Source organism: Siphateles boraxobius, unplaced genomic scaffold, assembly GCF_051911475.1.
Source record: "Siphateles boraxobius isolate OS27281-9 unplaced genomic scaffold, OSU_SipBor_1 1, whole genome shotgun sequence".
Taxonomy (NCBI): domain Eukaryota; kingdom Metazoa; phylum Chordata; class Actinopteri; order Cypriniformes; family Leuciscidae; genus Siphateles; species Siphateles boraxobius.
The window spans coordinates 8,321,546-8,348,632 of record NW_027508699.1 but is presented as its reverse complement, the minus strand read 5'-3'; the positions used below and the strand labels follow the sequence as shown (position 1 = coordinate 8,348,632).

Genomic DNA, 27,087 nt, shown 5'->3' with positions numbered 1-27,087 from the left:
TTAGAGTATTAGTAGACTGTAGTAGACTGTCAGTAGACTGTTAGGTTATGGTTAGGTGTTAAGGTTCGGGTTAGGAGAATAAGTTGACTTGTAGTTGCCAAGTTTCTTATAGTCTGTAGAATATCTGTTGGGGAAACAACACAATAAAGAGATAGTAGATATTAAGCAGACAGTCTACTAATACTCTAATGATAGTTAGTTGACATAGCTCCAAAGTTACTTATAGTTAGTAGAATTTCTAAAGTGGACTATCGAAATAAAGAGTTGCCATACTAGTTTCTTCTAGATCCGCTGTACAGCCGAAACAAAGTTTGTTGCATTATTGTCCTAATATCACTGTAAAGCTGCTTTGAATCAATCTGTATTGTAATAAGCAAATAATTAAGGCTTGACTTGACTTAAAGGGTAACTAAACCCTAAACCAACTTTTAGTTAATGATCTGTAAGAATGGGGCTTTATTAGTACAGGTGTATAAAGTGTTTTAATTCTACAATACATGGTGTAAAAACGTCTGAGTGCTGCCCTCTTCAGGTTGAATGGTGGCTACTGCAATTTAATTTTCCTATTGGATGTTTGGGTGGTTCGTGACGTAAGGGGTGGTTGGTGACATAGGCAGGTTACATACAAAGATATGCGTCTCAGGTGCACGCCCCCCTCCGCTGGGCTCTGCCCATTTTTCCAGCATTTTTCAAATATTGCTAGTGGGTGGAGTCAGGCTCTGACCAGGGGTTTAGTTACCCTTTAAATATATCCTGTTAAAAATATTAAAAACAAGAACTCATACAGGGAACTTTTTTTTTGCCCCATTTCTTTAAATATGGGGTCATATTTGCCCCAAGCCCGCGCTAATTTTCAACCCTGGTATGTGCACTGTGTGACTCATTCAAGTGAAAGGAGTGAAAGCCTGCCACTGGATAAAGGCACTTTAAGGAAAACTAGCTTTTGAATACTCCCATAGACTTGTATAACTGCAGAAAAAAAAGAACATTGATGGAGCTACACATTTTGTGAGAATAGAAATAACATAAGTAGTTTGTTTAGTTTAAAAATCAAATAAATGTATGAGGTGGTAAAAGGCTCCCCGGTACAAATACTATAGCTAAAGTTCATACAATGCACTTCATTAAAATGCTCATTTTGAAAATGCTGATTTTTAGACAAATATATAAACTTCTTACATCGAATGAGATAATTTAATATGGCTTTATGTTAATAACAATAAATTTGATATTTAGCCTATTTAAGAAATAGACATTTTATTAATGTGGTATTTTTTAAATATGATTATTTCATTAGTCTATAAATATTGCGATTATCTCTAAGGTGATACTCAACTTGATAAATAATACTAATCTTCTGAGTCTCATGTCAATAACTAGAAAATTCAGCAATGCCATACCCTGACAGTAGGGGCACTTTTTGTTTTTACCCCAAATATAAAACATTTTCTTAATTTATTGGAAAAAAGTATATACACGTTTTAAGTATAACCTGAAAATCATTAACAAGGACTTTGTTTTACAATTTATTCGATAATTTCAAGGATTATCATTTGCAACAAAATCTGTAATTTTATATATTAAAAAAAAAAAAATATTAGATCAGCTCAATCGACATGCGACATTGCCAAACGCGGATGTTCAGAAAAGTGCTGCGTTGAGTTTTTGCGCCATCTAGAGGTTAAGAGGAAAACTGAATCAAATGCACTGTATCCTCCTCGTTAGTAAAGCGTACTAAGTTTGCTTGTATCAGGAAGTCATATACTACTGGAATGGCGTCAAACTCTGTATAGATACATTGTATCCTCTAACTATTGAATCTTGGAGTCTAGGCTATTTATGGAGAAATTCAAATACATAAACCTGCCGAACGTTGCTTAATTTAATTAAATTTTTACTTGCGTAAACAGTTTTAATTTCTTTAAGTTTTATTTAAATAGATAAGCAAATATTTTCCGTTTGTCGGTCCGCGAGCACAGTTTTTGCAGTAATCTGCTCGTGCACGTCGCGTGCTGATCTGCTCGTGCACTTGCAGGGCGCAGTCACGAGCAAAACGAAGAGATGGACCGTCAGCTCTTTCCCGAATAGCGAAGCAGCACTGCAGCAGAGCTACTTTACCTTCATAACAGTGTGTGTTTGCAGACAGCAACAGTAAAGAGAGCTGTAGTTCAACAGAACTGGTTCAGTAGTAACACTTCACTTCCACATCATTGCAGCATTAATGGTAATGCATGCAACGAATCCATCCAGACTCAATGATGGGTAAACAAACATTTACCTCCAGTTTAAATCCTTCAGCTAATTTTTAAAAGTCTGAAATAACTGCATATCACGTTTGAAGAAATGTATTCAAAGTCGTTTTTTATATATACTTCTGATAGCAAGTTGTTTTTATTTCTCTACGTTAGCATTTTAGCTGGCTAGCAGAGCGCGTTTCTGACTAACGTTACATTAACTTTTTTTGTCTTTCACAGGTGTAATGATCGAAGAGATCCTCAAGCCTACCAGGTACACATAGAAGTATTTTGTCCATGAAAGTAGTTGTATATTTGGCAGAGAAGCCGAAATATTGTCAAAATTGGATTAGCCGGCTTTAGCATAACACGAATGCTCGCAGGCCTAGTTCCTGCTTGCTAACTAAAACTATGATATACATTAACGTTGCACGTCATACTTCATGTGCTATCGCGTTGAATTATCTGTATTTGGAAAATTAATCTATATATTAACTCGACTATTATAGCTTATAAATTCTCTGGTTAGAGAGCTTACGTCTATTAGCTTGTTTTGCAGTCAGCTAATCTAATTACTGGTTTCACAACCACTAGATAATAGCTCATAATTCTTATGTACTCTTAGGTCTTATCAGATATAGTATTACATTTTTATTGTGAATTGACTTGGCCTAAAAACAAGAGTGCAGATCATCTGGTTTCCTGTCTAGTATTGGTTAATGAAAATTGTTCAAAAGCACTTTTTTTTTTTCACTGCATTTGTAGTCAAATAATTTCCAAAAGTTCATTTAGATATTTAATTAGATTTAAATCATGTACACCTGCTTTTACCCTCATGAGTAAAAGTTCAGGTGTCTTTGTGAAAAGGTTGTTTGTAGTCCTTCTCTTTATGCATTGTGTTTTACAGCCTGTCAAATATCAGTCAAAGAGTCACTCGGCAAATGACCATCGCCATGACAAGATGCGAGACTCGTCAGACTCCACACCACCGACTAAAATGCTGCGGCGATCAGACAGTCCCGACAACAAGCACAGTGACGGGACAGGGCACAGTCAAACGAAAGCACTTCACGTGCACCGGCCCCGTGAGAGGGACAGCGGTAAGAACATGAGCGAGGAGAGGTTCAACATGCAAATGGTTAATGTCATTTACATGTTGTTCCTAATTCCCCAGAGCCTTAAAATCCTATTTATTAGTGGGTTATATGGGGAAACATAATTTGCAGTTATCAGTTAGTGCTTATTATAAGCTTAAAGTGCCTATTATACGCTTAAAGTGCCTATTATACTTTTTCGGATATTAACTTTCATTCAGTGTGTTATATAGATGTTTGTGAATGTAAAAGGTCTGCAAAGCCTCAAAGTGCACAATAAATGGAGGCATTGTCTCCCAAAAGACAGAACCAATTCTGAACTTCTTGAAACAAGTAGTCAGTTATTCCAGCCTTACTTCCTGTGCAAACCTACGTAGGTTTGTCACAGATTTGCATAATGCCAGCTTATGGTCTTCATTGTCTACTTATGGCGCCTTTCCACTGCATGGTACGGCTCAGTACGGTTCGGCTCTGCGCGGCACGGGTCGGCTCGCTTCGCTTTTCCACTGCGTGGTACGACTCGGCGCGGCTCGGTTGCCTTTCCACTGCAGTTAGTACCGCTTCAAAGTGGGTGGGATTATGACTGATCGTTATAGTTTATCCGCTCCTCGGCAACCAACAAGAGGAACGTCTGCACTTATCGTCCACTGACCACGATTCAGCCATTTCTTTTTTGGAAGTTTTTTTTCTTCAAGCAAGTCAAGCAAGTAGTTTTAAAACCGGTGCTACAGCGATGGCTGTTACTGGCTATTTAAATCTAGCGGGTTTGATGTCTCGCAAATACAATGACGCTGGTAGTGACGATTCTGTCTGACCAATCAGTGATCTACAGTGCTTCCACGTCACATTTTAGTATCGGTACGGTACGCTTTGAACCTCAACAGAGGTGGTACCATTTAAAGCGAGCCGAAGCGAACCGTACCGTACCGTACCATGCAGTGGAAAAGCGCCAAAGCGTGCCGTACCGAACCGTACCGTACCATGCAGTGGAAAAGCGCCATTTGACCTGTCTTCAAACACTGTGGGTTTAACTGAGGCCTGAAATAGTGTGGTTCATGTCCAGGAGATGCTTTTTTCTTACTCGCCATTTAGTAGAACAGAACTGTTTGTGTTGATGCATTGTGTGTATGTATATATGTATGTGTGTGTGTGTGTGTATATATATATATATATATATATATATATATATATATATATATACACACATATATTAGGCCTAAACTATTTGGGGAAAATGTCATATTGCGATTATTTAGATCAATAATGCTATTGCGATACAATAAACAAATGGTTTCATGAGTCAACTTGCTTAGTTCTCAAGGAAAATGCCGACATAGATTAGTGATAATGCTGACATGTGTATTTCTCAACTCAGTGTTTTCATTACTGTAACACTTGTTATTGTCTCAATAGTACAATAGTATAAAATAAATAGAAGAATAAATAAGTTCAAATTAATCCCGGTTCGGTTTGTATCATGGTTTTAGGTTCATGGTTTCAGTACGGTTTGGTATGTGTTCTTTCAAATAAAAATAAAGAAAGTAAGGGTAAATACGTCAAGCAACAGCACGAATAAATAGAGCAAAGATGCCAATAAAAGAAACAGTACTTTTTAGGTTTTTCAGGTAGGTCTAACATTAGTTTTCAGGTACAGAAATTGAATGAAGTAATCAAATGTAAAATAACAGTGCAAATTTGACTATAAATTAAAGATGAATCCTTTATTAAAGTTTCAAAAGCTAATCAATCCAGAGAGGTGAGTGATTTCCTTGTCTTTTGTTGTTTGATTAGCATTAAAACCACAGACAGCAGGACTATTAGGCTGCTGTCACTAAGACATAATGCACAGATTCAGTACACCGATACTGTACACATGCATGGTCTTTCTTGGCCATATAATGCACTTCAGGCATAACAGACTGTGTCTGCTGGGATACTCATTAAGATGGACATGTTGACAATTTTTGTAAGAATTTTTTTAATTTACTATGAAATATCAGATTTGCTTTCCCATTTATTGATTGACACATATCATGTCCCCATGTTGAGAGAAATCGTGAGTAATTGCAGAGGCGTTGTTTGAGTTGGTAAACATGATGGGTATTTTAGTTCAACTAAATGTGAGCATGCATGTACTCATCTCACTTGCACAAATTCAGTATTTCTCAAAATGAATAAAAATCTGTGAAATGAAAACTCAGAATATTATGCAAAGCTGCAATAATTAAATGTAAAATAACACAAATATACTTTATGTATTTAATCTCGCTTTATAAACCAATGCCTTTGATGATCAATTTCAATCATAATATACAAAAATCTTTTTTCCCTTTTTTCAAAAATTCACATTTGTGGTGGATTGATTGTTATTATTGCTTATTGCATTTCCTTCACGCTGAGGCTTACTCATTTTAATGTTTGGTGTGAAAGTGCCTGAACATTTGCCAAAAAATTAACTTTTTGCAGCCCAGATGAGAATGCAATATTAATGTAATGCATTACTTTGCAAAAAAGCAACTAATGCAAGTTACTTTTTTAAGAAGTAACACAATATTGTATAAATAACGCCTATAATACATTAGATTGTGAATCCCTAATTTGCAGTCTTGCATTTCAGAATTCTGCATAATTACTGTAATTACTCTTGAAAATGGACATGTTACATGTGAAACAAAGTTAAAATACATTTTAGGCATAAAGTTATTTGAGAAAATTGATAATGATAATAGGCTTTACATAGTCATGGAATGGATTTGCTTGGCAGATTTTTGTAAATCAAGCACCACAGGAATGCTGCCTTTACACCGTTTTACTTCCTGTTGTTGCCACAATCATGAGTCTGCAGCAGATACACAGTACTGTTTATCGTATGATCTCGACTCGTCAGAGGCCTCTTGGCGTTATGATATGGGTATTTTCTCTAATAGGAAGTTACAGATGTTGGCTGTTGCAGATGTTTATACCACACTTTTCAACTTTCAACTGGCATAAAAGTAAATGAACTTATTTTTGCATCAATTGGACAAAATTGTAAAAAACACAAGGTCTGAAAATGATTAAGACATTAAAATTAGGACGTGGCTCAGCCACAGAACTGTCAACTCAAGCCTGTACTAACAGTCCAATGTGTTAAATGGATATCCAGAGAACCGTTTTGTTTCAGTGAATTATATTTTGCAAAGACTTTTACATGGTAGTTTGTTTCTGATCCTCTCAATTATGTTTCAGGTGTCAGTTCTTCTCCTCAAGAAAACTCTCATCATGCATCCAGTTCTCACCCTCATCCAAACAGAACTTCAGAGATGGTAAGTTGTTTAGCCAGTGGATTGTCGCCAGTGTTAAGGGAGTCCTAGTTTAGGGTCATGTCAACCAAACACTGTTAGCGGTATAAGCACAGCCCTGCAATAGAGCGAACAGATATCAAATAAAAACTATGTAACCTTTTATTTAGGGTACTTTTATTTTGATAATTGATTAATCAGTTAACTAGGTCTTTAAAAACGTTAATAATTTGATTTAAGAAGCTGAATTTTTTTTTTTTTAAATGATTAAAATCACCTCTTGCCCAATGTTTTTCAACAAAGAGTTTGCAAACCAAAGAATGCATCTTTGTAGGCTATGCTGTACATTATGTGCAAAAAAGAACACATTAACAACTCACATATTTCACTTATTACTGGATATATTAAGTTATACCTAATTGCTATAGTTCCTTTTCATTTTAATGTTTACTACTTGTTCCATGTAATATTAAAATGTCCAACAAAATCCATATATAACATAGGGAAATGTACATTTTAGTCAGTATTATTGCACTCATATTTTATTGTGCTCCATCAGTTTGACATGCATTTGTGCACCGTTGTTCGTTAAGTCTGAAAGTGACGTTTAATGGAGTTGTGCTTTCTGTCAGGACAAGCCTTTGTGGAAAATGGAAATACTCGCATGACTTTTGAACATTTACAGATAAGGAAATAACATAAATTTAAGGTATGCGCTGCGCAAAAGATGTATTAAATGCATTAAACGGTACCCGCATCTATCAAAGCATCTGGCAGGATGCGCCCCGTTAAACCATAGGCTATGTGCTTAATATAAAGTATTCTCATGTTTAGGATACCTTGGGTCTTGCACTTTTCCTGCAGCAGCTCTTTCTCCTTCACTATATTCGTTTTATCCTTAGAAATGCTTTATTCACTAGTGACATGACAGGTAGATTCGTGCAGGTGTCAATCAATAATCACATTTGTTGTTCATTTTTATTATAGATTATTATCAATTAGTTGTTGCAGCCCTTAGACAACAACACTGTCACAGTCCCCTCAAAAAATCCAGTTGCCATTGGCACCAAAAATGTTGGGAAAAACTGTACATCCCTGTGATGTTTTGTCTGATACCATCTTATTAAAACTTAATAACCAACAATTAACTTAATGAGGCGTGATGTCCAATTCGTGAACAAATGACTTGTTTCTTTTTGAGACAAAAAGTCTCAAACTCACTTGTGAATTGTTTAGAGCTATTACTAAGTTTATAACTAACTCCCTAACTGAATTTTTTCTCTTATGTCTGATCCCAAAAAAACCAAGAATTGTTACTGTGATATTAGTCTCGGCCTCAGACGTGGCCCATGGATCGCTGGCTTATACATAATGCACACAAAATGGGAAAAAACTTCGGAAGTTTCAAGTCGTCTTCTGATTGGTTGAATTCTACAGGATTTCCAGGAGACGCGCGTGTCGCTTTCTTTATCGGTCCGCCTGGAAACAAAGCTGTCGTGACACCAAACCCCCCATGGAAGAAGAAAGCCGTCATATTTACAACTGAGACAATGAGCGCTTATCAGGATCAACTAAACGCTGGATTTCCAAAAGTATGTGAAGTTCAGGGCACCATTGTTGCAGTAAACTTGCAAAATGTTCGTGAATTAATAATTTATTAGATGCACGCCGGTCTGTTATCGCAGGGACATCGACTTTGTTTTCACACCCCAAACATGACGTGGAACAAAACGAACTGTGATTGGTTGCTTTACATATCGGTCAGATTTTTGGCGGACCTTTTTCCAATTAAATCTGTGATGTAGTCCAGACTTTCTGCCGTCAGTCTGAAAGCCTGGTTTACGCGAGACTTCTGTGATGTATACTTTAGTGTGTGGGACACTTAAATCAGTTCTGTTTATATGCCAATGTATAACTAAATGTACTCATTCACAGCAGAGTTATAACATTATAAATGTTATTCTAATTCAAACATTTTACAAACAAAATGTTATCGGTCATTGTTAAACATGGGGATGCCACAAAAAGAAGGGAAAAAAAGACGAAGGAGCTGACCTCACTAATAAATCATAGTGAATCTCATCTCTATTCCCAATGCGCTCTCAAATGACAGATTTCCCTGCTCTGTCCTTCTTGATATATCAACATATTTCCTGTCTCTTTCAGCCCCGTGAGCCAGCAGATGACTGGTCAGAGCATATCAGTTCATCTGGGAAGAAGTACTACTATAACTGCAGGACAGAAGTCTCTCAGTGGGAGAAGCCTAAAGATTGGCTGGAAAGGTGAGTTGCTTTAGATTCTGTGTAACTGCCTCTACTCCTCTTCAACCATCAACTGACGCCAGACTTCCTGTGTGAACAGAGAACAGAGGCAGAGAGAAGGTGCCAAGAATACAGTTAACAGCTTTCCCAAAGACAGAGACTACAGACAAGAGGCGATGCAGGCCAGTGCCACAAGTGCCCTCAGTAGTACAAGTAAGTAACAGAAACGCATTTGGTTCCATAAAGTTGTATTATGTTGATAGAAGGTTTGCTGATGGTTTCAATGGTTCTGAACACCGATGGTTCTCCCTTTCTGTCCCCAGAATCTACTTTAGCGGAGAAGCCATCGTCAAACTCTGGTCATTCTCAGCCTTTGTCCATTAACCCCTCTAGCACGTCCAGCTCGTCCTCGTCCTCCACAGTGCCTGTGTCTCCTGCCCTGCAGGCTTCAGCCTCCACTCTGCTTCAGGATCCAGCACTCCTCCGACAGCTTCTGCCTGCGCTGCAGGCCACCCTGCAGATGAACCACAGCAATGTGGACATGGGCAAAATTAATGAAGGTATTAATCGCTAAGTGCTATGTTAACTTGTTTTTGTTTTTATTGAGAGTATACGCTTGGAAATGAAATAGATATTCTATAGGGGTGTAACGATTCACACGTTTTCTCAATGCATCGATTACAAATCTTGACGATGCATATGCATCCATTTTGAAACTTGTATTTTTGAATCGTTGATTTCGGTCAATAATCGATTTAAAATGCTTAGAATTGAATTAATCACGATCTGAAAGCGAATCAGTGCTTTAAAATATATGAACCTTAAATTACTATGTCATTGCATTGTCTACTGTTTTTCACAATTTTCAGGTTTTCCCAAATTAGTTTGGCACTAAAAGAATGGTTTGCACTTAAAGTCTTCAGAGTAAAAAAGTAATTTTAAGATGATTATGATTTTCTATGAGATACACTCCGACAAAATCACCCCAATCATTCTTGTCATCTTGTGCCTATTAAAAGAAACTCCTCTTTATGCATAAATCTCTTTTAAAGTCAAAATATCAGATCTTGACTTTTTTTTTTCTGGTCCTGTTACTTTTCATGCTGCTTACACTGTCATTCTTCTCTCTAATCTAGTCTAAATTTCCTATTGATCAAATGTGATCCGAGCGTTATTATTCAGAGGCAGGGCTGGGCACAGATTTCCAAATTCAGTTCTGATTCACAAGCTCCTGATTCCATTCGATTCCTATTTTGATTTAGTTTGATCTTACTCGTTTGGGTATAGTTATGTACGGTACAGTAAACATTCAAGCTTGGAATTTTAAGAATCGATATAGGTATTGTTCAATTAAAAGTCTGCATTTATTTGAAAAAATCTATATTTTTACCTTACCCTATCGACTAGACAACTGGACATCTGTTGCTCTAGGGAGGAAGAGTATGATCTGCCCTTGATCAGGAAGAGATGCTCTCTAGGCCAGGGGTGTCAAACTCAGTTCCCGGAGGACCACAGTCCTGCAGAGTTTAGTCTCAACCCTGTTCCCACACACACCTGTAGTTTTCAAAAATGATTTGCTGGATTAAGGGTTTAAAGCTTAACTTTGCAGGGCTGTTTCCTTGATGTATTCTTTAATGATCCGTTTGGTGCATTCTCTTGAGTTGTCTCTGATTTCAAACCCATCTGAACCAGTAGGATGTTGTTGTGCCGTTCATATTTTGCTAATACATTCATAAGTGAAATCCTAAAACCTGTGACATGAGTTTTGTATTCTCTGAAAGCAAATAAGAAGGATCTATACAAATGCACTTTCCTGTAGCTATTAATACTTATTGGCCTTCATCCAAACTGCTAGAAAAGTTGTGCTTTAACCATTTTGACACCTTGACAACTGCTTTTTGCACAATATACGGCATCTTCTCTCCACATAATGAAAATACCATAAGCCGAAAGGCTAGAGCCTTTTTCAGATTGCTTTCAGTGTGTAGGACTGCTTTGACTGTACGTGTGTCTTTTTCTGTCTTTGTCTTCCTCCAAGTCCTCACAGCCGCTGTCACACAAGCTTCCTTACAGTCTATGCTTCATAAGCTTCTCACTGCCGGACCGTCCGCTTTCAACGTCACTACTCTGCTTTCCCAAGCTGCTCAGCTTTCCACACAAGGTACGGCTGAAGTCCCAGTCACCCTTCACACCTCCCCTAACTGATGTTGTGCTGCAGTGCAACTAATCCATTTTTTTTTTGTAATGAACTGAGAACATATTTTACAATACTGTTAAACCAGTGGTTAAGCTGTGTTCATCGTTCATACTCACCCAAGACTATGGACCAGAACATGCTGAACAATTCTTTAAAGGGTTAGTTCACCCAACAATAAAAATTCTGTCATTACTCATCCTCATGTCGTTGCAAACCTCTAAGAGATTTGTTCATCTGTTCAGCGGAACACAAATGAAGATCTTTTTTTGATGAAATCTGAGAGCTTTCTGTCCTTTCATTGACAGTCTATGCAACTACGATTTTCAAGCCCCAGAAAGATAGTAAAGACATAATTAAAGTAATCCATGTGTCTCCAGTGTTTTAACCTCAATTTTATTAAGTGAAGCGAGTGCTTTGTGCAAAAAACATAACATCTCCAGTGTGTTTACACGACAACGCGCTTTTAAATTAATATTTTGTAAATGAAGTGGTAAATGGTCACATTGAATATTTTTATGTTGCCTTTACTACTTTTTTTACTTCTACTTTTTTATGATGCCTTTATTACTTTTAATAATACTAATTAAAGTTACAAAAGTTCAGTGTTTTTTTATTTTTCTTTTGTTCTTTGATCAATATTAATGGTGGCATCGAGTATAGTGTGTCAATGCACTGATAATAACTGTTATAATCGACACCACCATACTTGTGAGACATCGTTGATATGCGATAATATCGTCATATCGCCCAGCACTATTTCTGAGTCTTGAAAGTGGCAATTGCGTAGATTGTCAATGGAGGGATGGAATGGTCTCAGATTTCATCAAAAATATCATAATTTGTATTCTGAAGATGAACGAAAGTCTTACAGGTTTGGAACGACATGTAGTTAATGACAGATTTTCCTTTTTTGGGTGATCTAACCCTTTTAAGCCACTTTTTTACATGGGAAAACTTTGGTGTATAATGAAAATTATTATTTTTTTAAATAATGTTTATTTAGTTAAGTAGGATTCAGTATATTTATGTTATAGTAATCCAAAATTGGCAGATGGACACATTTTAAAAAGTCCTTTTGTTCTCACACCAGCTATCATGTTTCTATTTGTATGTACAGTATAGTTGTATAAGATTATATACTGCGTTCCATGTCTATAACTTTGTTTCTAATGAACAGCTCAACAGTCTGGTCAGTCACCTATGTCATTAGCATCAGATGCCTCTTCTCCGAGGTCATACGTGTCTCCTAGAGTCAGCACGCCTCAGATCAACGCTGTCTCTAAACCCCTGCTCAGCTGCGCATCTCTCTCTTCACAACCAAAGGTCAGTAGCAGTTAGTCATTTTATGAACTTTTGTTATAGTGACATCAGAAAGTGTTTGGACACGTAAGCCCCCCTTAATTTAAAGAGGTCCTATTATGCTTTTCCACTTTTTCAACTTAAGTCAGTTTAAGGTTGAATACGCAAAAAGGGGACGGGCCTGGTTGCATTAGAGAATACAGTGCTGTCGCAATGTCAAAGATACACTGTTTTTTAATTATTTTTGATTTTAAACACTGTTCCTGAACATTTTAACCAAAACATGTATCGGAGAACAGCTCTTTTTCTGTTGCTTTTGTAAGCTCTCTCTTTTGTAAGACTGTTCACCGCTCCTTTGGAAAATTAAATATAGTTTTGTGATTGATTACCGTTTGAATTACCATAGTTTTCTGACAAATATCACAATTAAATGGTGGATAACATCGTAACTATAATGTTTTAAGGAAATTCCAAAAACCATACCACTTTGAAACGTCCTGTGAAATCCAAGCTTGCAAAGTCTGTGCATGAAATCCATTCTGCACAATCCTCTTGTTCGTTAACATTGTCAGGGTCTGAATCGGGCTCGATTGGTTTGAAATTGACGTCATCCGTAATATTTACACTAGCGAAGAACTCGCAGTTATGGAGGGGTGGGACATTTCCCGAACACGCGCTAAGGGGCTTCATCGAATTCGGCATGTTTGAGACAGGGTGGGGAGGGAGGTGCTGTAATAATGTAAAATATGTGAAAAATAATGCGTTTTTTAAACGATTAAGCTTGAAGACATTCTAGTTCACCCCAAAAACAAAATCAAGACTTCGTAAAAGGGCACAATAGGACCCTTTAAGAATGTCATTTGACTGAGTGTGCAAAAGTGAGATAACAAAATATAAAACTATCTGGCATCTGCTAAAAAAAAATCATCCATTTTGGTCATCATTCACCAGGGATGGCAAATGTACACACAATCTGTTTAAAAAGACTGGTAAAAGCTGAAGTACTAAAGTAAAGAAGTATGGGCTCTGACATGTACTTGGTATAAAGTAGCCATTACTACCTGTTTTAGTGTCTATTTGCCATCACCTAGGCCACATTCTAGATTGTAGGGTGATTCCACCTCTTGCCCTTGGAAACAACTCTAAAAAACAACTAAGTGCACGCATAATTTACACTTCACCTGGAATACCAGTTCTACAGCATATGTAAACTATCTGACTAAACCGGACTAAATCTTTTTTACGCCCATCATTTCGAACATCTTCCTCATAAATGTCCATGAGCGATCAGGAATATCTCTGTTCTCAGTAATGTCGACATCACTAAATCCCTGTCTAATCCATAACGTTAGCCATTCTTCTATGGGCCTTTTGCCTTGCTTCGGGTAGCTTCATAGACTAGTCTACAGCTGTGATGCTTGATAGCCAGGAAATGATACACCAATGAGGGGTTGTGTTTTCTGTATTTCATTAGGTTGAAAAAGGTGCGCAATGACAAGAAATATTATTGATCATTCCACTAAATACAGATTAGTACCAATACCAGAATTTGTTTTTTTTGTTTTTTTTCTCTCAAAGTCAAAAATTCCCACCACAGTGTGATTTCTACCAGATTAGCATTCTGTGATGGTGATCGTCAAAATTACATTTGAACATTTTTGGAATAAATTGACGTCTTGCGGAGGACGACTTTACAATTAGCGTCTGCTAAAGACAAACTATTTAATATTTTCAAAACTTTATAAGAGGCAATTTTTTTAGTGTGGTGAAATACCACAGATGTGGGGCAGTTACTTTTAAAAAATTGACTAGTCATTTCAACAATAAATATGGTTTGATTATTTTGATCTTGGTTTAGATGTTCTGATTTGGTTTTAAATGTTATAATTCCTGCATTTTTATGGTGGATTTGTGTAGTTAAAGGTTGAATATCTGGGTCTTGGACAAGGGTAAAATAAAATTTCTATAGAAAAGGCTTTTTTTTACTCCTTTAATGTGATCTTCATTTAATAAAAAAAAAAAAAATGTAAAAAAGGAAAAGAAATAGGTTATTTTCAATATAAATATCCCCTGGGAAATAAAAGGGCCCAAAACACTCATATTTTATGTTTTGTTAACTTTTGCTATTCTTTTAAATAAATGCCACATTGGTTTGAAAGGTTTACACTATATATATATATATTTGCCTCTTTGTTGTTCTTCAAATTCAGGTAAGTTCATCAATTCAGAGACAAGGATCAACGTCCCAGCAGTCCGTCAGCTCTGACAAACCTCTGGAATTCAGTGATCCCCGTCTTCACAGGCAAATGTACGGATCTCTCAGTGGGAACTTTTCTTTTGTTTGTTTGCAATGTAGAAGCAGCCTATCAGATGTTTTCTTACAGCACCATCTACCAGTACAGTGTGGAAGTGCAACCAAATGAATGTATGTATGTTTGTTACAATTACAAAGAAATGGATTTTATTTATTTGATTTTTTTAATGGGTTTTATATAAAAGCCATCTATACACTTGCTTGTATATTATATAAATATATAAGGTGACCAGACATCCTATTTTCCACGGGACAGTCCCGTATTGTCGCTCTAGTTTTAGTGTCCTGACTAACGAAAAAGTCACGTTTTCTTCTTTCCTAAATGTCTTTGCTAGGTGATCATAAAAGCAGGTATTAGTCTTCTGTCACATGAGAATAGCCTAATAATCAAAGGTAGCCAATCTAATCATAGTGTATTTTGGAGAGCAAAAGTAACATCCAAACACAATTGGTAATCAATTAACTTGCAGTTAGTGAAGGCGGGATATTAGAGCGCAGAGGAGAGCAATTCAGACGTGACGATGTCAAAGAAGCGCGTGTTTACAATTAATGAGGATCATCAAAAAGCGTGTATCAATTTATGCGCAGTAAGTTGTGAAAAAAAGAACTCGATGTGGTTTCGAGACCAGAATACAAGTAGCCTGATTAAAACCTCAGTGACAGAAAATTACTAGGAAGGCATTGAAACACGAGAATGATTCTGATTCTAAATACAAGTAATGGATAATGTTCACCGCGCCGGTTGTACATCCTCCGCTTCGCGTCGCGGTCCTCACCCCCCTCTCGGGGGTTGTTTTGAGAAAACAACCAGCTGTACATTATCCCGTTTATTACATAGCTTAACTTTTAAGTGATACGTTATACAATCATACTCATTATTACACAGCATTGTGCCACATAAATAATTATGGGGATAAGATATATTGATTTCAGATTAAAATCATACCTGTGTGTCTCATAAACCAACAGTGTACAAAACAAGTCACAAAATGGCAACAGCTGCGTTTGTATGAAATGAGAGAGAGCGAGTCCACGATAATGGATGGCTTTATTAAATAGCTGTACACAAAATATTAATTAACTCACCAAACGCAAAACTTCCACGAAGAAAAACCGTTCCTAGCAGGCGTATAGCACTGCTGACTTCAGTAACCCGGATGAGCCGGTGTTATCTGCTTTGAGAGGTTGTTATCTGGCAATAACATACCACTGGATGGCGCTATTGACCAATCAGAATCGGGTATTCCACGAGATAACGCCGCGCCTTCTCGCCAGGATCATGAAAGGACATTTCTACCGAGAGGGTCACCATATATCCTACGCCACTGATACACAATTAAACGCATAGTCACATATATGCCATTTCTTTGTAATTTTAGTGGTGATATGACTTAAATGCATAAAATACTTTCATAATAATACTTTTTTGCTGTAATTATTATACTTCTAAAATTCTAGTTCTATATTCTTTATTTTATTTGAATGAATGTTTCTTTTGTTTCATAGCAGCCAAGAGGGCTTGTCGAGCTCTAATGGCAGCGCGGGCATCAGCGTTCCCGCTTTAGGCAGCACCTCTCGAACCCAAAGCACTTTCACTCCCTCTCTAGCATTGCACTTTGATGAAAGTCTCATCAAGCATGTTCAAGGCTGGCCTGCAGAACATGTGGAGAAGCAGGTGTGAACATGAAGTGTTTATCAATCTTCTACAGATCAAACATCACTTCTCTAACTGACGAGGTTTCCTTCCTCTCTCTCTCTCACCCAGGCGTCACGGATGCGTGAGGATATACACAACATGGGAACCCTCTACATGTCAGAGATCTGCACCGAGCTGAAGAACCTTCGCTCTTTAGTGCGAGTATGTGAAATCCAGGCCACATTGAGAGAGCAGAGGTCTGTAACTCTAATTTGATTTAGATCAAATTATCAACACGGTGGCATTCAGTGAATTACTTTTTATTTGCTTGTGTACAGGATTCTGTTTCTGAGACAGCAGATCAAAGAACTTGACAAACTGAAGAACCAGAATTCCTTCATGGTTTGAGAGGGTGGCTATGGAGCTCATGGCGGTCTCTCTCCGAACAAGCCCCCCACCCACCCCCCACCCCGGCTGTTTGGACCCCCACTCTCAGATCCACAGTCGAACTACAGGCTGCAATGCCTGAAACGGGACCGAGGGATGGGAAGCTTACAAAAATACCTAGGCAACACCAAGCCCTGAGATCATAGATTAATTTCACTGTCCTTTTACATACACGGCTTCTCTATTCTCAGATCCACGGGCAATTCAAGAAGTGTTCAGAGAACACGCTCTCCAACCCAGACTGACCTGTGAGGAATCATGCAGTGGATCTGGTGATTCATGTGCTGGTTTTTCAAGGTTATGCCTGTGTTAATGGATCCTAAATTTCACTGTCACACCGGAGACTTAAAATCCCCCCGTCCTCCAGTGACTGACAGTGATCATGAAAGATGTTAGAAGGGCTATCTGTGCACAAGGACGCTTCCAGCTGTGCTGGCATTTATCAAAGTGACCAATTCAAATAAACCCAATATCATTCTGAGTGCCCATTCTCAAAAGTTAGGAGTGACTGGCTGATTCTCTGCCCCTCAGAAGATTAAATAAGACATGAATGATCTTCCTTAATTCACAGCAGAACAGCGAATGGGTGCTAAAGATTTCTCAACTGGTGATGTGGCACTTAAAAGCTTTTGCCGAAGCGGTAGACGCACATTTTCTGAGTTCCTGACCCTGATGAAGGGTTTTTTTGTCACTATCTGCCTTCGATGTTTCTTGTTCTTTGCAGTGCTGTAACACATCTAACTGAGATTTCTATTCATTGCTGCACCCCAGCACTGCTTGACTCTTTTTGTATTAATGTTGTTTTGATTTGTTTGTATTTGCTCAGTTTTTTTTTGTTTTTTTTACTCATATAAATGAGTTTAGTCATTCCCATATTGCCCGGTTTTGGGGGATGCAATGAAAGGACTCCGTATTTTATACATGAGCTATGGTTGCACTTCGAAAAATGCATCTTTTAAGGACGAAAGAGGACCAATGGGACTGTCTCGAGCCGACCAGCGGGAGAAGAGTATGGCGAAGTACAGGACATGATTGCATTTTTCTCATCTTTCACGTAAAAATATCAACCAGTCTTTAAAAAATTAATCCGTAAGCATTTAGTCAACTTGTCGATTTGTATTTGACAAGGATGTGAAAATATGGCAAAACTGGTGATTCCTCTTTGATGTTTGCAATGTCATTCATAGTTTTTGCTTCATTGTTCTTTCTGTCTTTATTGCCCTCTAATGCAGGGCTTGAACTTAGACCAATATTAATGCAATAGGCTGTAAATGGACTTACAGAATAGAGATGATGGGTATGTTGCTTTGTATATGGTTTCTAAAAGCTATGGGAAATAAACAATTACTACATTGTGTTTTGGTACATGTTTGCTTTTGTGAATTGGCTGCGTTTAATAATTTAGATGCAATCATGCCCTAGCCCAGGAAGAGCTAAAAAAAAAAAACCCCTCAAAAGTACCTTTCAAGGACTTAAAACTTATGCTGGAGGTTTTGTTCATGTTCGCCCTCCTGTGGAGCAGAGTTTCACTTGCAATTGCTTAATTTCAATTACATTTGTGAAGAAAACTGAAAAAAATAAAACTAATTGGTAGTAGACAGTAGATTAACACTTCCTACGAAGCCTGTATTTACAGTACAATATATTGGTATTCCTATTGCATTATAAAACATGCATAATGCCTTATAAACAACTTTATAAAAACAATAGTTGCAATACATTATAATACCTTTTTGTGGTTATAACTTTTAAGAATATAATGCATTTTAACACTGGATGAAGCTGCATTTATAGTGCATCATAAGGGTATTAATGCATTACAATTGCATGCTTAATGCCTAATAAACAACCTTATGTCGTGTCATCCCATGAAAAATCGTAACAACTGTAACCTGTTACCCACTTAGATTTGGTAAAGCCTTGTAATTGTACAGTTTTTGTGAAAAAAACAAAAAACAAACATGATTTGCATTGTGAATGTATTGTTCTTTTGTATTTTTCCAAGTAACTGAATTTGACCTTAAGGAAAGTCTGACAAGAAACTCTGATTAACGAACTAGTAAGTAATAGCGCACAGATGAAAGTGGTAGTTCACTATTAACTAATCAATAGCTACTATTTTTTTAATGCTTCCCAGAGAACTATTGAAAAAGTTTATTAACAGTCTAGTAACTACTATTAACTTAAAAGAAACTCTGATAAACAAATTAGGATGTAATAGTGCACAGATGAAAGTCAAACTTCATACTTTTATGGGAATTACTAATTATTTGGATCCGTATTCTAAAGTGAAGATCATGGGAACTAACTAGTAATGCCTCAAGTGTTACTACATGATCTAGTCATGATTTGTGCAACCAAACACAAAATTAATTTCAAGCGTTTGAGATTTTTGGTGAACTTTAGTATACTTTCAGAAAATTTCTTTAGAAGTATAGTAACTCTTGAGTCATTACTAGTTAGTTACCATGATCTTCACTTTAGAATACGGATCCAAATAATTAGTAATTCCCATAGAACTATGTAGTAACACTTGAGTCATTACTAGTTTGTGCCCATGATTCTTACAGTAGTTACTAATGAAAAGCCAATAAAGTGTAGAATCTTCTCACTCACAAGACACACACACACACACACACACACACACACACACACACACACACACACACACACACACACACACACACACACACACAAACATACACACACACACACACATACATATATATATATATACAAATATATATGCTAGGAGACATACATAAAAACAATTTTTTTGTGAGGTAAGTTAAATAATAAATTCATTCTATATGGTATTTGGATGGCTGATGACTCAATATGTTCCAGTCGTCACCGTGACTCTAGTGATTCAATGTCAGTCCAGAGGAATGCCGGAAAATTGGCCACAGGACAAGTAAGGTCCCGAGTCCCGACAACTGCATTTAAAAATTCATTTCTTTAAAATGATTCAGTTGATAAATAGACAGCATAGGCCAATTATTAACAGCTTACATATTGATAATTTAAACAACCTTGTGTATTCGTTTACGGTAGCAGTTCAAATGTTAATGTAGTGCTAGTCATTTATCCTGCATTGGTTATTGATTAGTTTTGTATGAATTATGAACATTTTCAGTAGTTCTCTGGGAAGCATAAAAGAATATAGTAGTTATTGAAGTACCACTTTCATCTGTGCACTATTACGTCCTAATTCGTTAATCAGAGTTTCTTTTTAGTTAATAGTAGTTACTAGATTGTTAATAAACTTTTTCAGTAGTTCTCTGGGAAGCATAAAAAAATAGTAGTTATTGACTAGTTAATAGTGAACTACCACTTTCATCTGTGCGCTATTACTTACTAGTTCGTTAATCAGAGTTTCTTGTTAGTTAATAATAGTTACTAGATTGTTAATATTGTGTTACTCATTGGTTCTTGTGTAGTTATTCATTAACGAAAGAACCGTATTCTAAAGTGTTACCTAATACACTAAGAATACCCTTATGATGCATAATAAATTCAGGCTTTGTAATTACAGTGTACCTATAAAGTACTTACATGTAGGCTAGGTATAAGGGAACAATATGTAGAATAAAAAAAACAGGAGAATAAATATATATATATATATATATATATATATATATATATATATATATATATATATATATATATATATATATATATACACTGTAAGTTTTATAGAACTAATGGGTACTTATTCTACCATTATGATAAAAACAAAAACTAACATTTGGGGTAATTTAGCAAGAACACACTGCATACCTTTTTTTGTAATGAATGTGTACCAATACACACTGTATAGGCTTTTTTAAAAATTACAGGGTACACATCTATGCATTTATACAGTAATCTTTTTAACAAAAGTGCACTGAAAACTAAAACAATTGCAACTTTTGCTTAAATATTGAGGAAAGATACTCTTGTTTCATGTAGTGGTGCTTGTTACCCTCTTGTTCCATGTAGTTACAGGGTAAGTACAATAAAAATACATACACAATCTTATATCACTGACTTGGAAACCTTTATTTGAAAAACAACTTAATTCAAAACAGAATTACAACACTTCTTTTTCATTTAAATCTGGTTTTCAAATCAACAATTCATTTTCAAAAAGTCTTGACAGAAAGTAGCACAAGAAAAACTATAATAGGCTATTTTAAACTGTAGACTATTGCTTCAGACCAACTGTAATAAGTTGTTTTTCAAATCAAGGTTTCCGAGTCAGTGACTTAAACTTAAACATCTGCACGTTTGCTATATATATATATATATGTATAAATGCATAGATATGTAATCTGTAATTTTTAAAAAGCCTATACAGTATGTATTGGTACACAATTATTACAAAAACATACGTATGTTCTCGCTAAATTGCACCCAAAGATTGTTATATCACAATAGTAGAATAAGTAGGCTACCCCTTAGTTTACTTGCAGTACAGCCTAAATATTTTTTTCAATTCTCCTGGTTGTTACCCACAAACTTTACATAGTGTTCCCTTATACTTACATGCAAGTAGACCTACTAAAGTAGGTACACTATAATTACCGAAAGTTAGCCTATACACTGTAAATTTGTCTTAATTACGCAGTACTTTCCAGGCTGTAATCGAAAGCGTTACCCAATACTGTTGATTTGACTATACTGAAAATTTTATGAGAACTGAAACTTAGCTGGACGATGACATCACTGTTTTGTCCAGAGCTGCTTTATTACAGCAGAAATGCATCATTGAATCATTATTTTCCTGTTTATCTCTGTAAAATTGTATTGTAGGCTATTGAAACTCTGTATATTGTAAAGGCTAAATAACTTGGCTTGAGTGATTCATAGTAGATATAGCCTACAAAATAGTATTGTTTATTAGCCTACTATGTTTTTTCTTACTAGTAAGTTGTAGACCTACTTGTTTTGTCTTCAGGGGATATGGATAGCCTATGCATACTTCCTGATTTTAAACTCGTGCGCAGAAGTCAATTTAAGAAAAAAAAAAAAAAAGAATAAGGAGAAAATGTTTAACTATTGGCTATTGGTATTTTTACACACAGGGTAAACACACATAAGTCAAGTCATGCTTTCCCTGCAGAAGATGAGGGTTAAGCTGTATTATCCTTGCATGGGCACACGGGGAGGCAACAGTCCCAAACTCACGCGTGTGAATGAAACTGCCCAGCGGCTCGATGACTCTCGTATAGGAGGAGCTGCTCTCTCATTCCCAAGTCTTCAACATTTAAGGGCACTCAAGCGGAGTATAAACACAAGAGATTATCCGTGCGAATATTTGTTAAGTCTGACAATTTCGCACCTGAATCGAAACACAAATGGATAATATGGGTTTTTATTTTTAAAAATCAAACAACTGCGCGTCGGCTTTTCTGCGCACAAATGATTTTATCTGGGAGTCCTGAAGAGAGCATCGAGGACAGAAGCACGATGTGATCGTTTCTATTTAAAAATGTTACGAAATGCTATGAACGAAGCGAGTTGGAACACATTTTGGACACCAATACAGTATTTATTTGACTATTAGGTCCGTATCTATGCGAATCTGAAAGGCAAAGTGTTTTTATCCAATGCAGCGGAACAGCAGCCTCGTTTCCATTTGGCTTCAGCTCGAGCTGTTCGCGATGGCTGTTCTCCTCACTAAAGGTGAGTGATCAAATAGCTTAGTCAGAATAGTCTACAAATTGATATATTCACAATTCCTTTTTAAATATAACGAATTGCATTAATAATTAATCTAACAAAGCTAAAAGTGATTCAAAGCTACAATACGTAGCCTATATGTTATTAGATATAGTTATTACATTGTTACTTGAGCGCTAATGTAAAGTGGGTTAAATTTATTTTAAGGTCTCATTGTTAAAGTGTAATTATATATTTAAGTACTGAGTAGAGGGTTAGGGTTATGCTACTATACTTACTATAGGGTTAGGGTAGGATTAGGATTTGGTTTAGGGTTAGTTGGATGTAATTATGCATAATTTACTGTTATTGCTATGTAACATTATTATACATGTAACATATGTAAACAAGGACTGTAAAAAATAAAATGTTACTGTGAAGTATGGCCAAAAGTTTTCTGAACACCTAATTTTTGTTATTGTTTTTAATTCGATTTTCCACTGCACTTTGTTTTTCATTACTTTGCAACATAGATGAGCACATATTTGTCAATATTAATGCAAAATATGTTATTGTTCTGTCAGAGCAATTATCCAGAGCAATATCTTTACAAGACCCAAAAGTCTGAAAGCCAAATACCAAACATGAACTTGTATATCAATGTGGGAACTATCTTTGAACAGTTGTGAAAATTAGGGTAACACTTTATTTTACAGTGTCCTTGTTACATATGTTACATGTACTTACCATAGTAATAACAGTAAACTATGCATAAATACATGCAATTAACCCTCAACCAAATCCTAATCCTATCCTAACCCTATAGTAAATACATGTAGTTGCTTAATATTACTCAGTACTTAAATATATAATTACACTGTAACAATGACACCTTAAAATAAAGTGTAACCCAAATCATAATTCTACCCTAACCCTATAGTAAGTATATGTACTGCAGTTACTTAAAATTACTCAGCACTCAGACAGCTTCATATAAAGTGTTTTCAGTTGGAGTATCAATACTATGGTTTAATTTCTCATTTGTTGTACAGGAGAAATACGGTGTTACTGTGATGCTCCCCACTGTGTGGCCACCGGTTACATGTGCAAATCGGAGCTGAATGCCTGCTTCACCCGCACCTTAGACCCTCAGAGCACCAAGTCTCTTTTATCTCATGGGTGTTACGACCCTCTGCTGAACTCTGGGAAAACATGCCATCCAGAGTCGACACATGATACCGTTCATGGATCTGCCAGTCTTCAGTGTTGCCATGAGGATATGTGCAACTACAGAGGCCTGCAAGATCTCACATACAGAGGAAGTGAAATTCATGGTACATGGCTTCTTTAGTTATTGCCAGATAAATCAGCCAATTTTTATCAGCCATTTTTTTTTTTACTTCAGTCATTAACTGTGCCTACTTGGCCAATTAATAGAAGTGTCTATTGCATTTATCTGCCAATTTAGCTACATCTGTGAATTATCTCCAAATGACCATGTCAATGGATAATGCACAGTTTTTGTTTTTAGATATCGCAGGGAATTTTGAGATGTATGTGCAACGTTTCCTTAATAATAATAATAATAATAATAAAAATGTTTGTGGAAAATATAATTTATTACTATTATTATTATTATTATGGTAACACTTTACAATAAGGTTCATTAGTTAACATTAGTTCATGTATTAACTAACATGAACTAACCATGAGCAATACATGTGTTACTGTATTTGTTAATCTTTGTTAAAGTTAATAAAAATACAGCTGTTCTTTGCTTATTCATGTTAGGTATCTGTGCATTAACTAATGTTAACAAGATTTTAATAAATGTTGAAATTAACATTAACAAAGATTAATAAATGCTGTATAAGCTCATTTCATTATTAGTTCATGCTAACTAATGTAGCTAACTAATGCACCTTATTGTAAAGTGTTACCAAAAACTTATTTTTTTTTTAAACTTTACAATAAGGTTCATTAGTTAACATTAGTTAACTACCTTAGTTAACATGAACTAAGAATGAACAATACTTCTTCAGCATGTATGAATCTTAGTTAGTTCAATTCGAAATTTACTTATAGTTTATTAAAATCAAAGGTTGTATTTATTAACATTAGTTAATGCACTGTGAACTAACCAACGCTATCTCACGACCTCACTCGTACGAATTTGTAAGATTTGTCTAAACCCACGTGATGGGTAGGTTTAGGGGCGGGGTCAGGGGTAGGTCATTCGTACAAATTCATACGAATTGGGCAACTCGTAAAATATGTAAGATTTAGCAAAAATCGTACTAATTCGTACGAGGGAGGTCGTATGAATTCGTACGAATTAGCCACCTCGTAAAATTCGTACAAATTGCCGTGAGTAGGGGTGGAACTAACATAAACAAACAATGAACAGCTGTATTTTTAAAAAAGATGAGTAAATACTATAACAAATGTATTGCTCATTGTTAGTTCATGTTAGTTAATACATTAACTAATGTTCAATGATGAACCTTATTGTTAAGTGTTACCAAGTTTTTTTTACCGCCTTAAACATTCTCGTTTTTTTTTTTTTCAGACAAACACCGACATCAAACTGAAGGCAGCCGTCAGGTGATCGCACGTCTGCAGGAAATTACTTCCTCCAAGGAGGTTTGGTTTCGAGCTGCAGTCATCACCGTACCCATCGCCGGTGGCCTCATCTTGGTCCTCCTCATCATGCTGGCCCTGCGGATGCTTCGCAGCGAAAACCGCAGACTGCGACAGCAGCGGCGAGAAATGCTCTCTCGCCTTCATTACAGCTTTCACGGCCAACACCTCACCAAGGGTCATGTGGCCAAACTGGACTTAGAGTGTATGGTTCCAGTAGGAGGCAATGAGAACTGCTGCTTGACCTGCGACAAGATTCGACAGTCCGATCGTAGCAGCCAGCGACTTCTATCATTGGTCAACTGGGGAAAATACAGCGGCCGAGGCAAACTGGAGTTTGTGTGATGACTTTAGAATTTAGCTTCTTTCCTGGGACTTGTTTGACTAAAACATGTTTTATTTCAACCCTTCTAACAGAGGACCTGCAAACAAGAACTCAGAAGAGAACACTTGAAAGCGCTAACCACATGGTTGTCGCTCTAGAAGCACTTTACTTGAATTAGAGACTTGAGGAGAAGACTGCTTGTATTATAGGCTGCGACGAGGAGTGGCTTCGTGCTGGTATTCTTTATAACCGAAGGATTCCAAGAAATATATTTTGGTTTTAACGTTTGCACTTTTTGTATAAAGAAACTACGGTTGATTTGCTTTAGTAGTGGTGTAAGACCAGCGTGTCAACATTCTCAGAATAAACACAAATTTGCCAAAATTGAAGGGGTACAACAGCTTGTAAAAGATCTTGGTACCCCTAAAATGTTCACAATAGTAGTTAAGGGTATATAGTCTTAAGGTACTAATATGCAGTTTTCAGGGTAGATAAGGTACAAAATTGTCCCTTTAAGCGTATTTCCCCAGTGATAAGTTGTTGTACCCCTAAAATGTACATTTTTGAATTTTTTTTTTTTTGAACAGCGAAGAATGTCTGCTGGTGCGTGAATGTGTGACTTTTCACACTGTTTTAAGTTATAGTTCACCCAAAAATGAAAATTCTGTTATAATTTACTCACGTCTGTGGCGTTCCAAATTCAACCTTTTACTACTTCAGCTGTTTCAGTCTGTACAGTGGAAGTGAATGGGGTCCAAAAAGGACATAAAGGAAGCATAAAAATAATCCATACAACTCTAGTAGTTTCATTCAAGTCTTCTCAAGCAATATGACCACTTTATAGGATGAACAAGCAAAATCTAAATGGTAATTATTCACAGTTCCGATCAAATCATTGATAAACTGTCAAGTTAATCAAATATGCTGACACATTAGTACCATCAAACCTTATTGGTCCTTTGGTCATGATGTTAAGGAGATTGAAAGGTTTGGACATTATTGACTAGGTATTAGAGCTGAAACATTCTTCCAAAATCTTTTATGTTCCACAGAGGAAAGAAAATCATATAAGTGTGGATCGGCATGATTACTTTTGGGTGAACTAACCCTTTAACATTCACTAGTCACCTCTTACCTGCATGTCGATTTTGTTCACTGTAAATATGTGTTACTGTAAATACTACATGTTCAACAAGTAATCATTGTGGCATTTTTCATCTTTACTGTCTCTTGTTCAATGATATTACATTGGGTGGAACCGTGAAGCTGAACAGCACTGAAAGTACTCATTGTTGTGTACGATATTGACAAGCTCATTACACCCGGAGGGAAAAGTCTTGGCTAATGCTTCAGTTTGTCAACACATGCACAGTTGCAAGCGCTCGGCTGAGGCATTGGAAACATTAGCAGCAGCATAAGGGCATGGCAGTGTAGTGTGGTAGCTATTACAATCATGTCTTGTTTTACAGTAGCGCTACACTGACTGACTCAGTCCCCAGGCCACAATCACTCAGCATCAAACTCTTTCACAGTTACCGCTCGGCTTCTTTGGAAAGAATTCCGATCCTCTGTGTGAACATTCCGTCTCACACTACTTATTGTTGATTCCACTGGACTGAAGGTGCGTTTGACACTGGTTTCCAGTGCAAATTTGATTTCATGCTAGTCTCTTCGCTTCTTCCGTTTGTATTTCAAACAGGTAGTGCAGTGGCTCCT

General features: G+C 36.5%; 2 protein-coding genes across 5 annotated transcripts; both read left to right on the top strand.

Moving 5' to 3' along the window:
- The first annotated feature begins 1,731 nt into the window (after nt 1-1,731).
- Nucleotides 1,732-18,118, top strand: wacb (WW domain containing adaptor with coiled-coil b). Of its 4 annotated transcripts, none has more exons than XM_077194317.1 (13): nt 1,732-2,262; nt 2,475-2,508; nt 3,142-3,334; nt 6,557-6,633; nt 8,776-8,891; nt 8,971-9,083; nt 9,194-9,430; nt 10,909-11,031; nt 12,245-12,390; nt 14,577-14,674; nt 16,187-16,355; nt 16,446-16,573; nt 16,655-18,118. In XM_077194317.1, exons 1-13 carry the CDS (start codon nt 2,222-2,224, stop codon nt 16,722-16,724), a joined length of 1,545 nt encoding a protein of 514 aa, XP_077050432.1. In that variant the 5' UTR covers nt 1,732-2,221; the 3' UTR covers nt 16,725-18,118. The 4 variants fall into 4 exon arrangements, with proteins under 4 accessions (XP_077050432.1, XP_077050446.1, XP_077050456.1 ...); XM_077194323.1 differs by having other exon boundaries at nt 2,034-2,224; XM_077194331.1 differs by lacking the exon at nt 10,909-11,031 and having other exon boundaries at nt 1,764-2,262.
- A 3,827-nt stretch (nt 18,119-21,945) lies between these two features.
- Nucleotides 21,946-26,570, top strand: bambib (BMP and activin membrane-bound inhibitor homolog (Xenopus laevis) b). The gene is made up of 3 exons (XM_077194304.1): nt 21,946-22,430; nt 23,459-23,740; nt 24,976-26,570. Exons 1-3 carry the CDS (start codon nt 22,355-22,357, stop codon nt 25,389-25,391), a joined length of 774 nt encoding a protein of 257 aa, XP_077050419.1. The 5' UTR covers nt 21,946-22,354; the 3' UTR covers nt 25,392-26,570.
- Nucleotides 26,571-27,087: the final 517 nt, after the last annotated feature.

What these genes read in the sequence shown, in the direction of transcription:
- wacb (XM_077194317.1), top strand. Translation starts at nt 2,222, where the DNA reads ATGGTAATGCATGCAACGAATCCATCCAGACTCAATGATGG. An exon ending in CCATCCAGACTCAATGATGG is followed by an intron (nt 2,263 to 2,474) that starts GTAAACAAACAT and finishes TGTCTTTCACAG; the next exon opens with GTGTAATGATCGAAGAGATC. An exon ending in CATGGGCAAAATTAATGAAG is followed by an intron (nt 9,431 to 10,908) that starts GTATTAATCGCT and finishes TCTTCCTCCAAG; the next exon opens with TCCTCACAGCCGCTGTCACA.
- bambib (XM_077194304.1), top strand. Translation starts at nt 22,355, where the DNA reads ATGCAGCGGAACAGCAGCCTCGTTTCCATTTGGCTTCAGCTCGAGCTG. An exon ending in GGCTGTTCTCCTCACTAAAG is followed by an intron (nt 22,431 to 23,458) that starts GTGAGTGATCAA and finishes TTTGTTGTACAG; the next exon opens with GAGAAATACGGTGTTACTGT. An exon ending in CAGAGGAAGTGAAATTCATG is followed by an intron (nt 23,741 to 24,975) that starts GTACATGGCTTC and finishes TTTTTTTTTCAG; the next exon opens with ACAAACACCGACATCAAACT.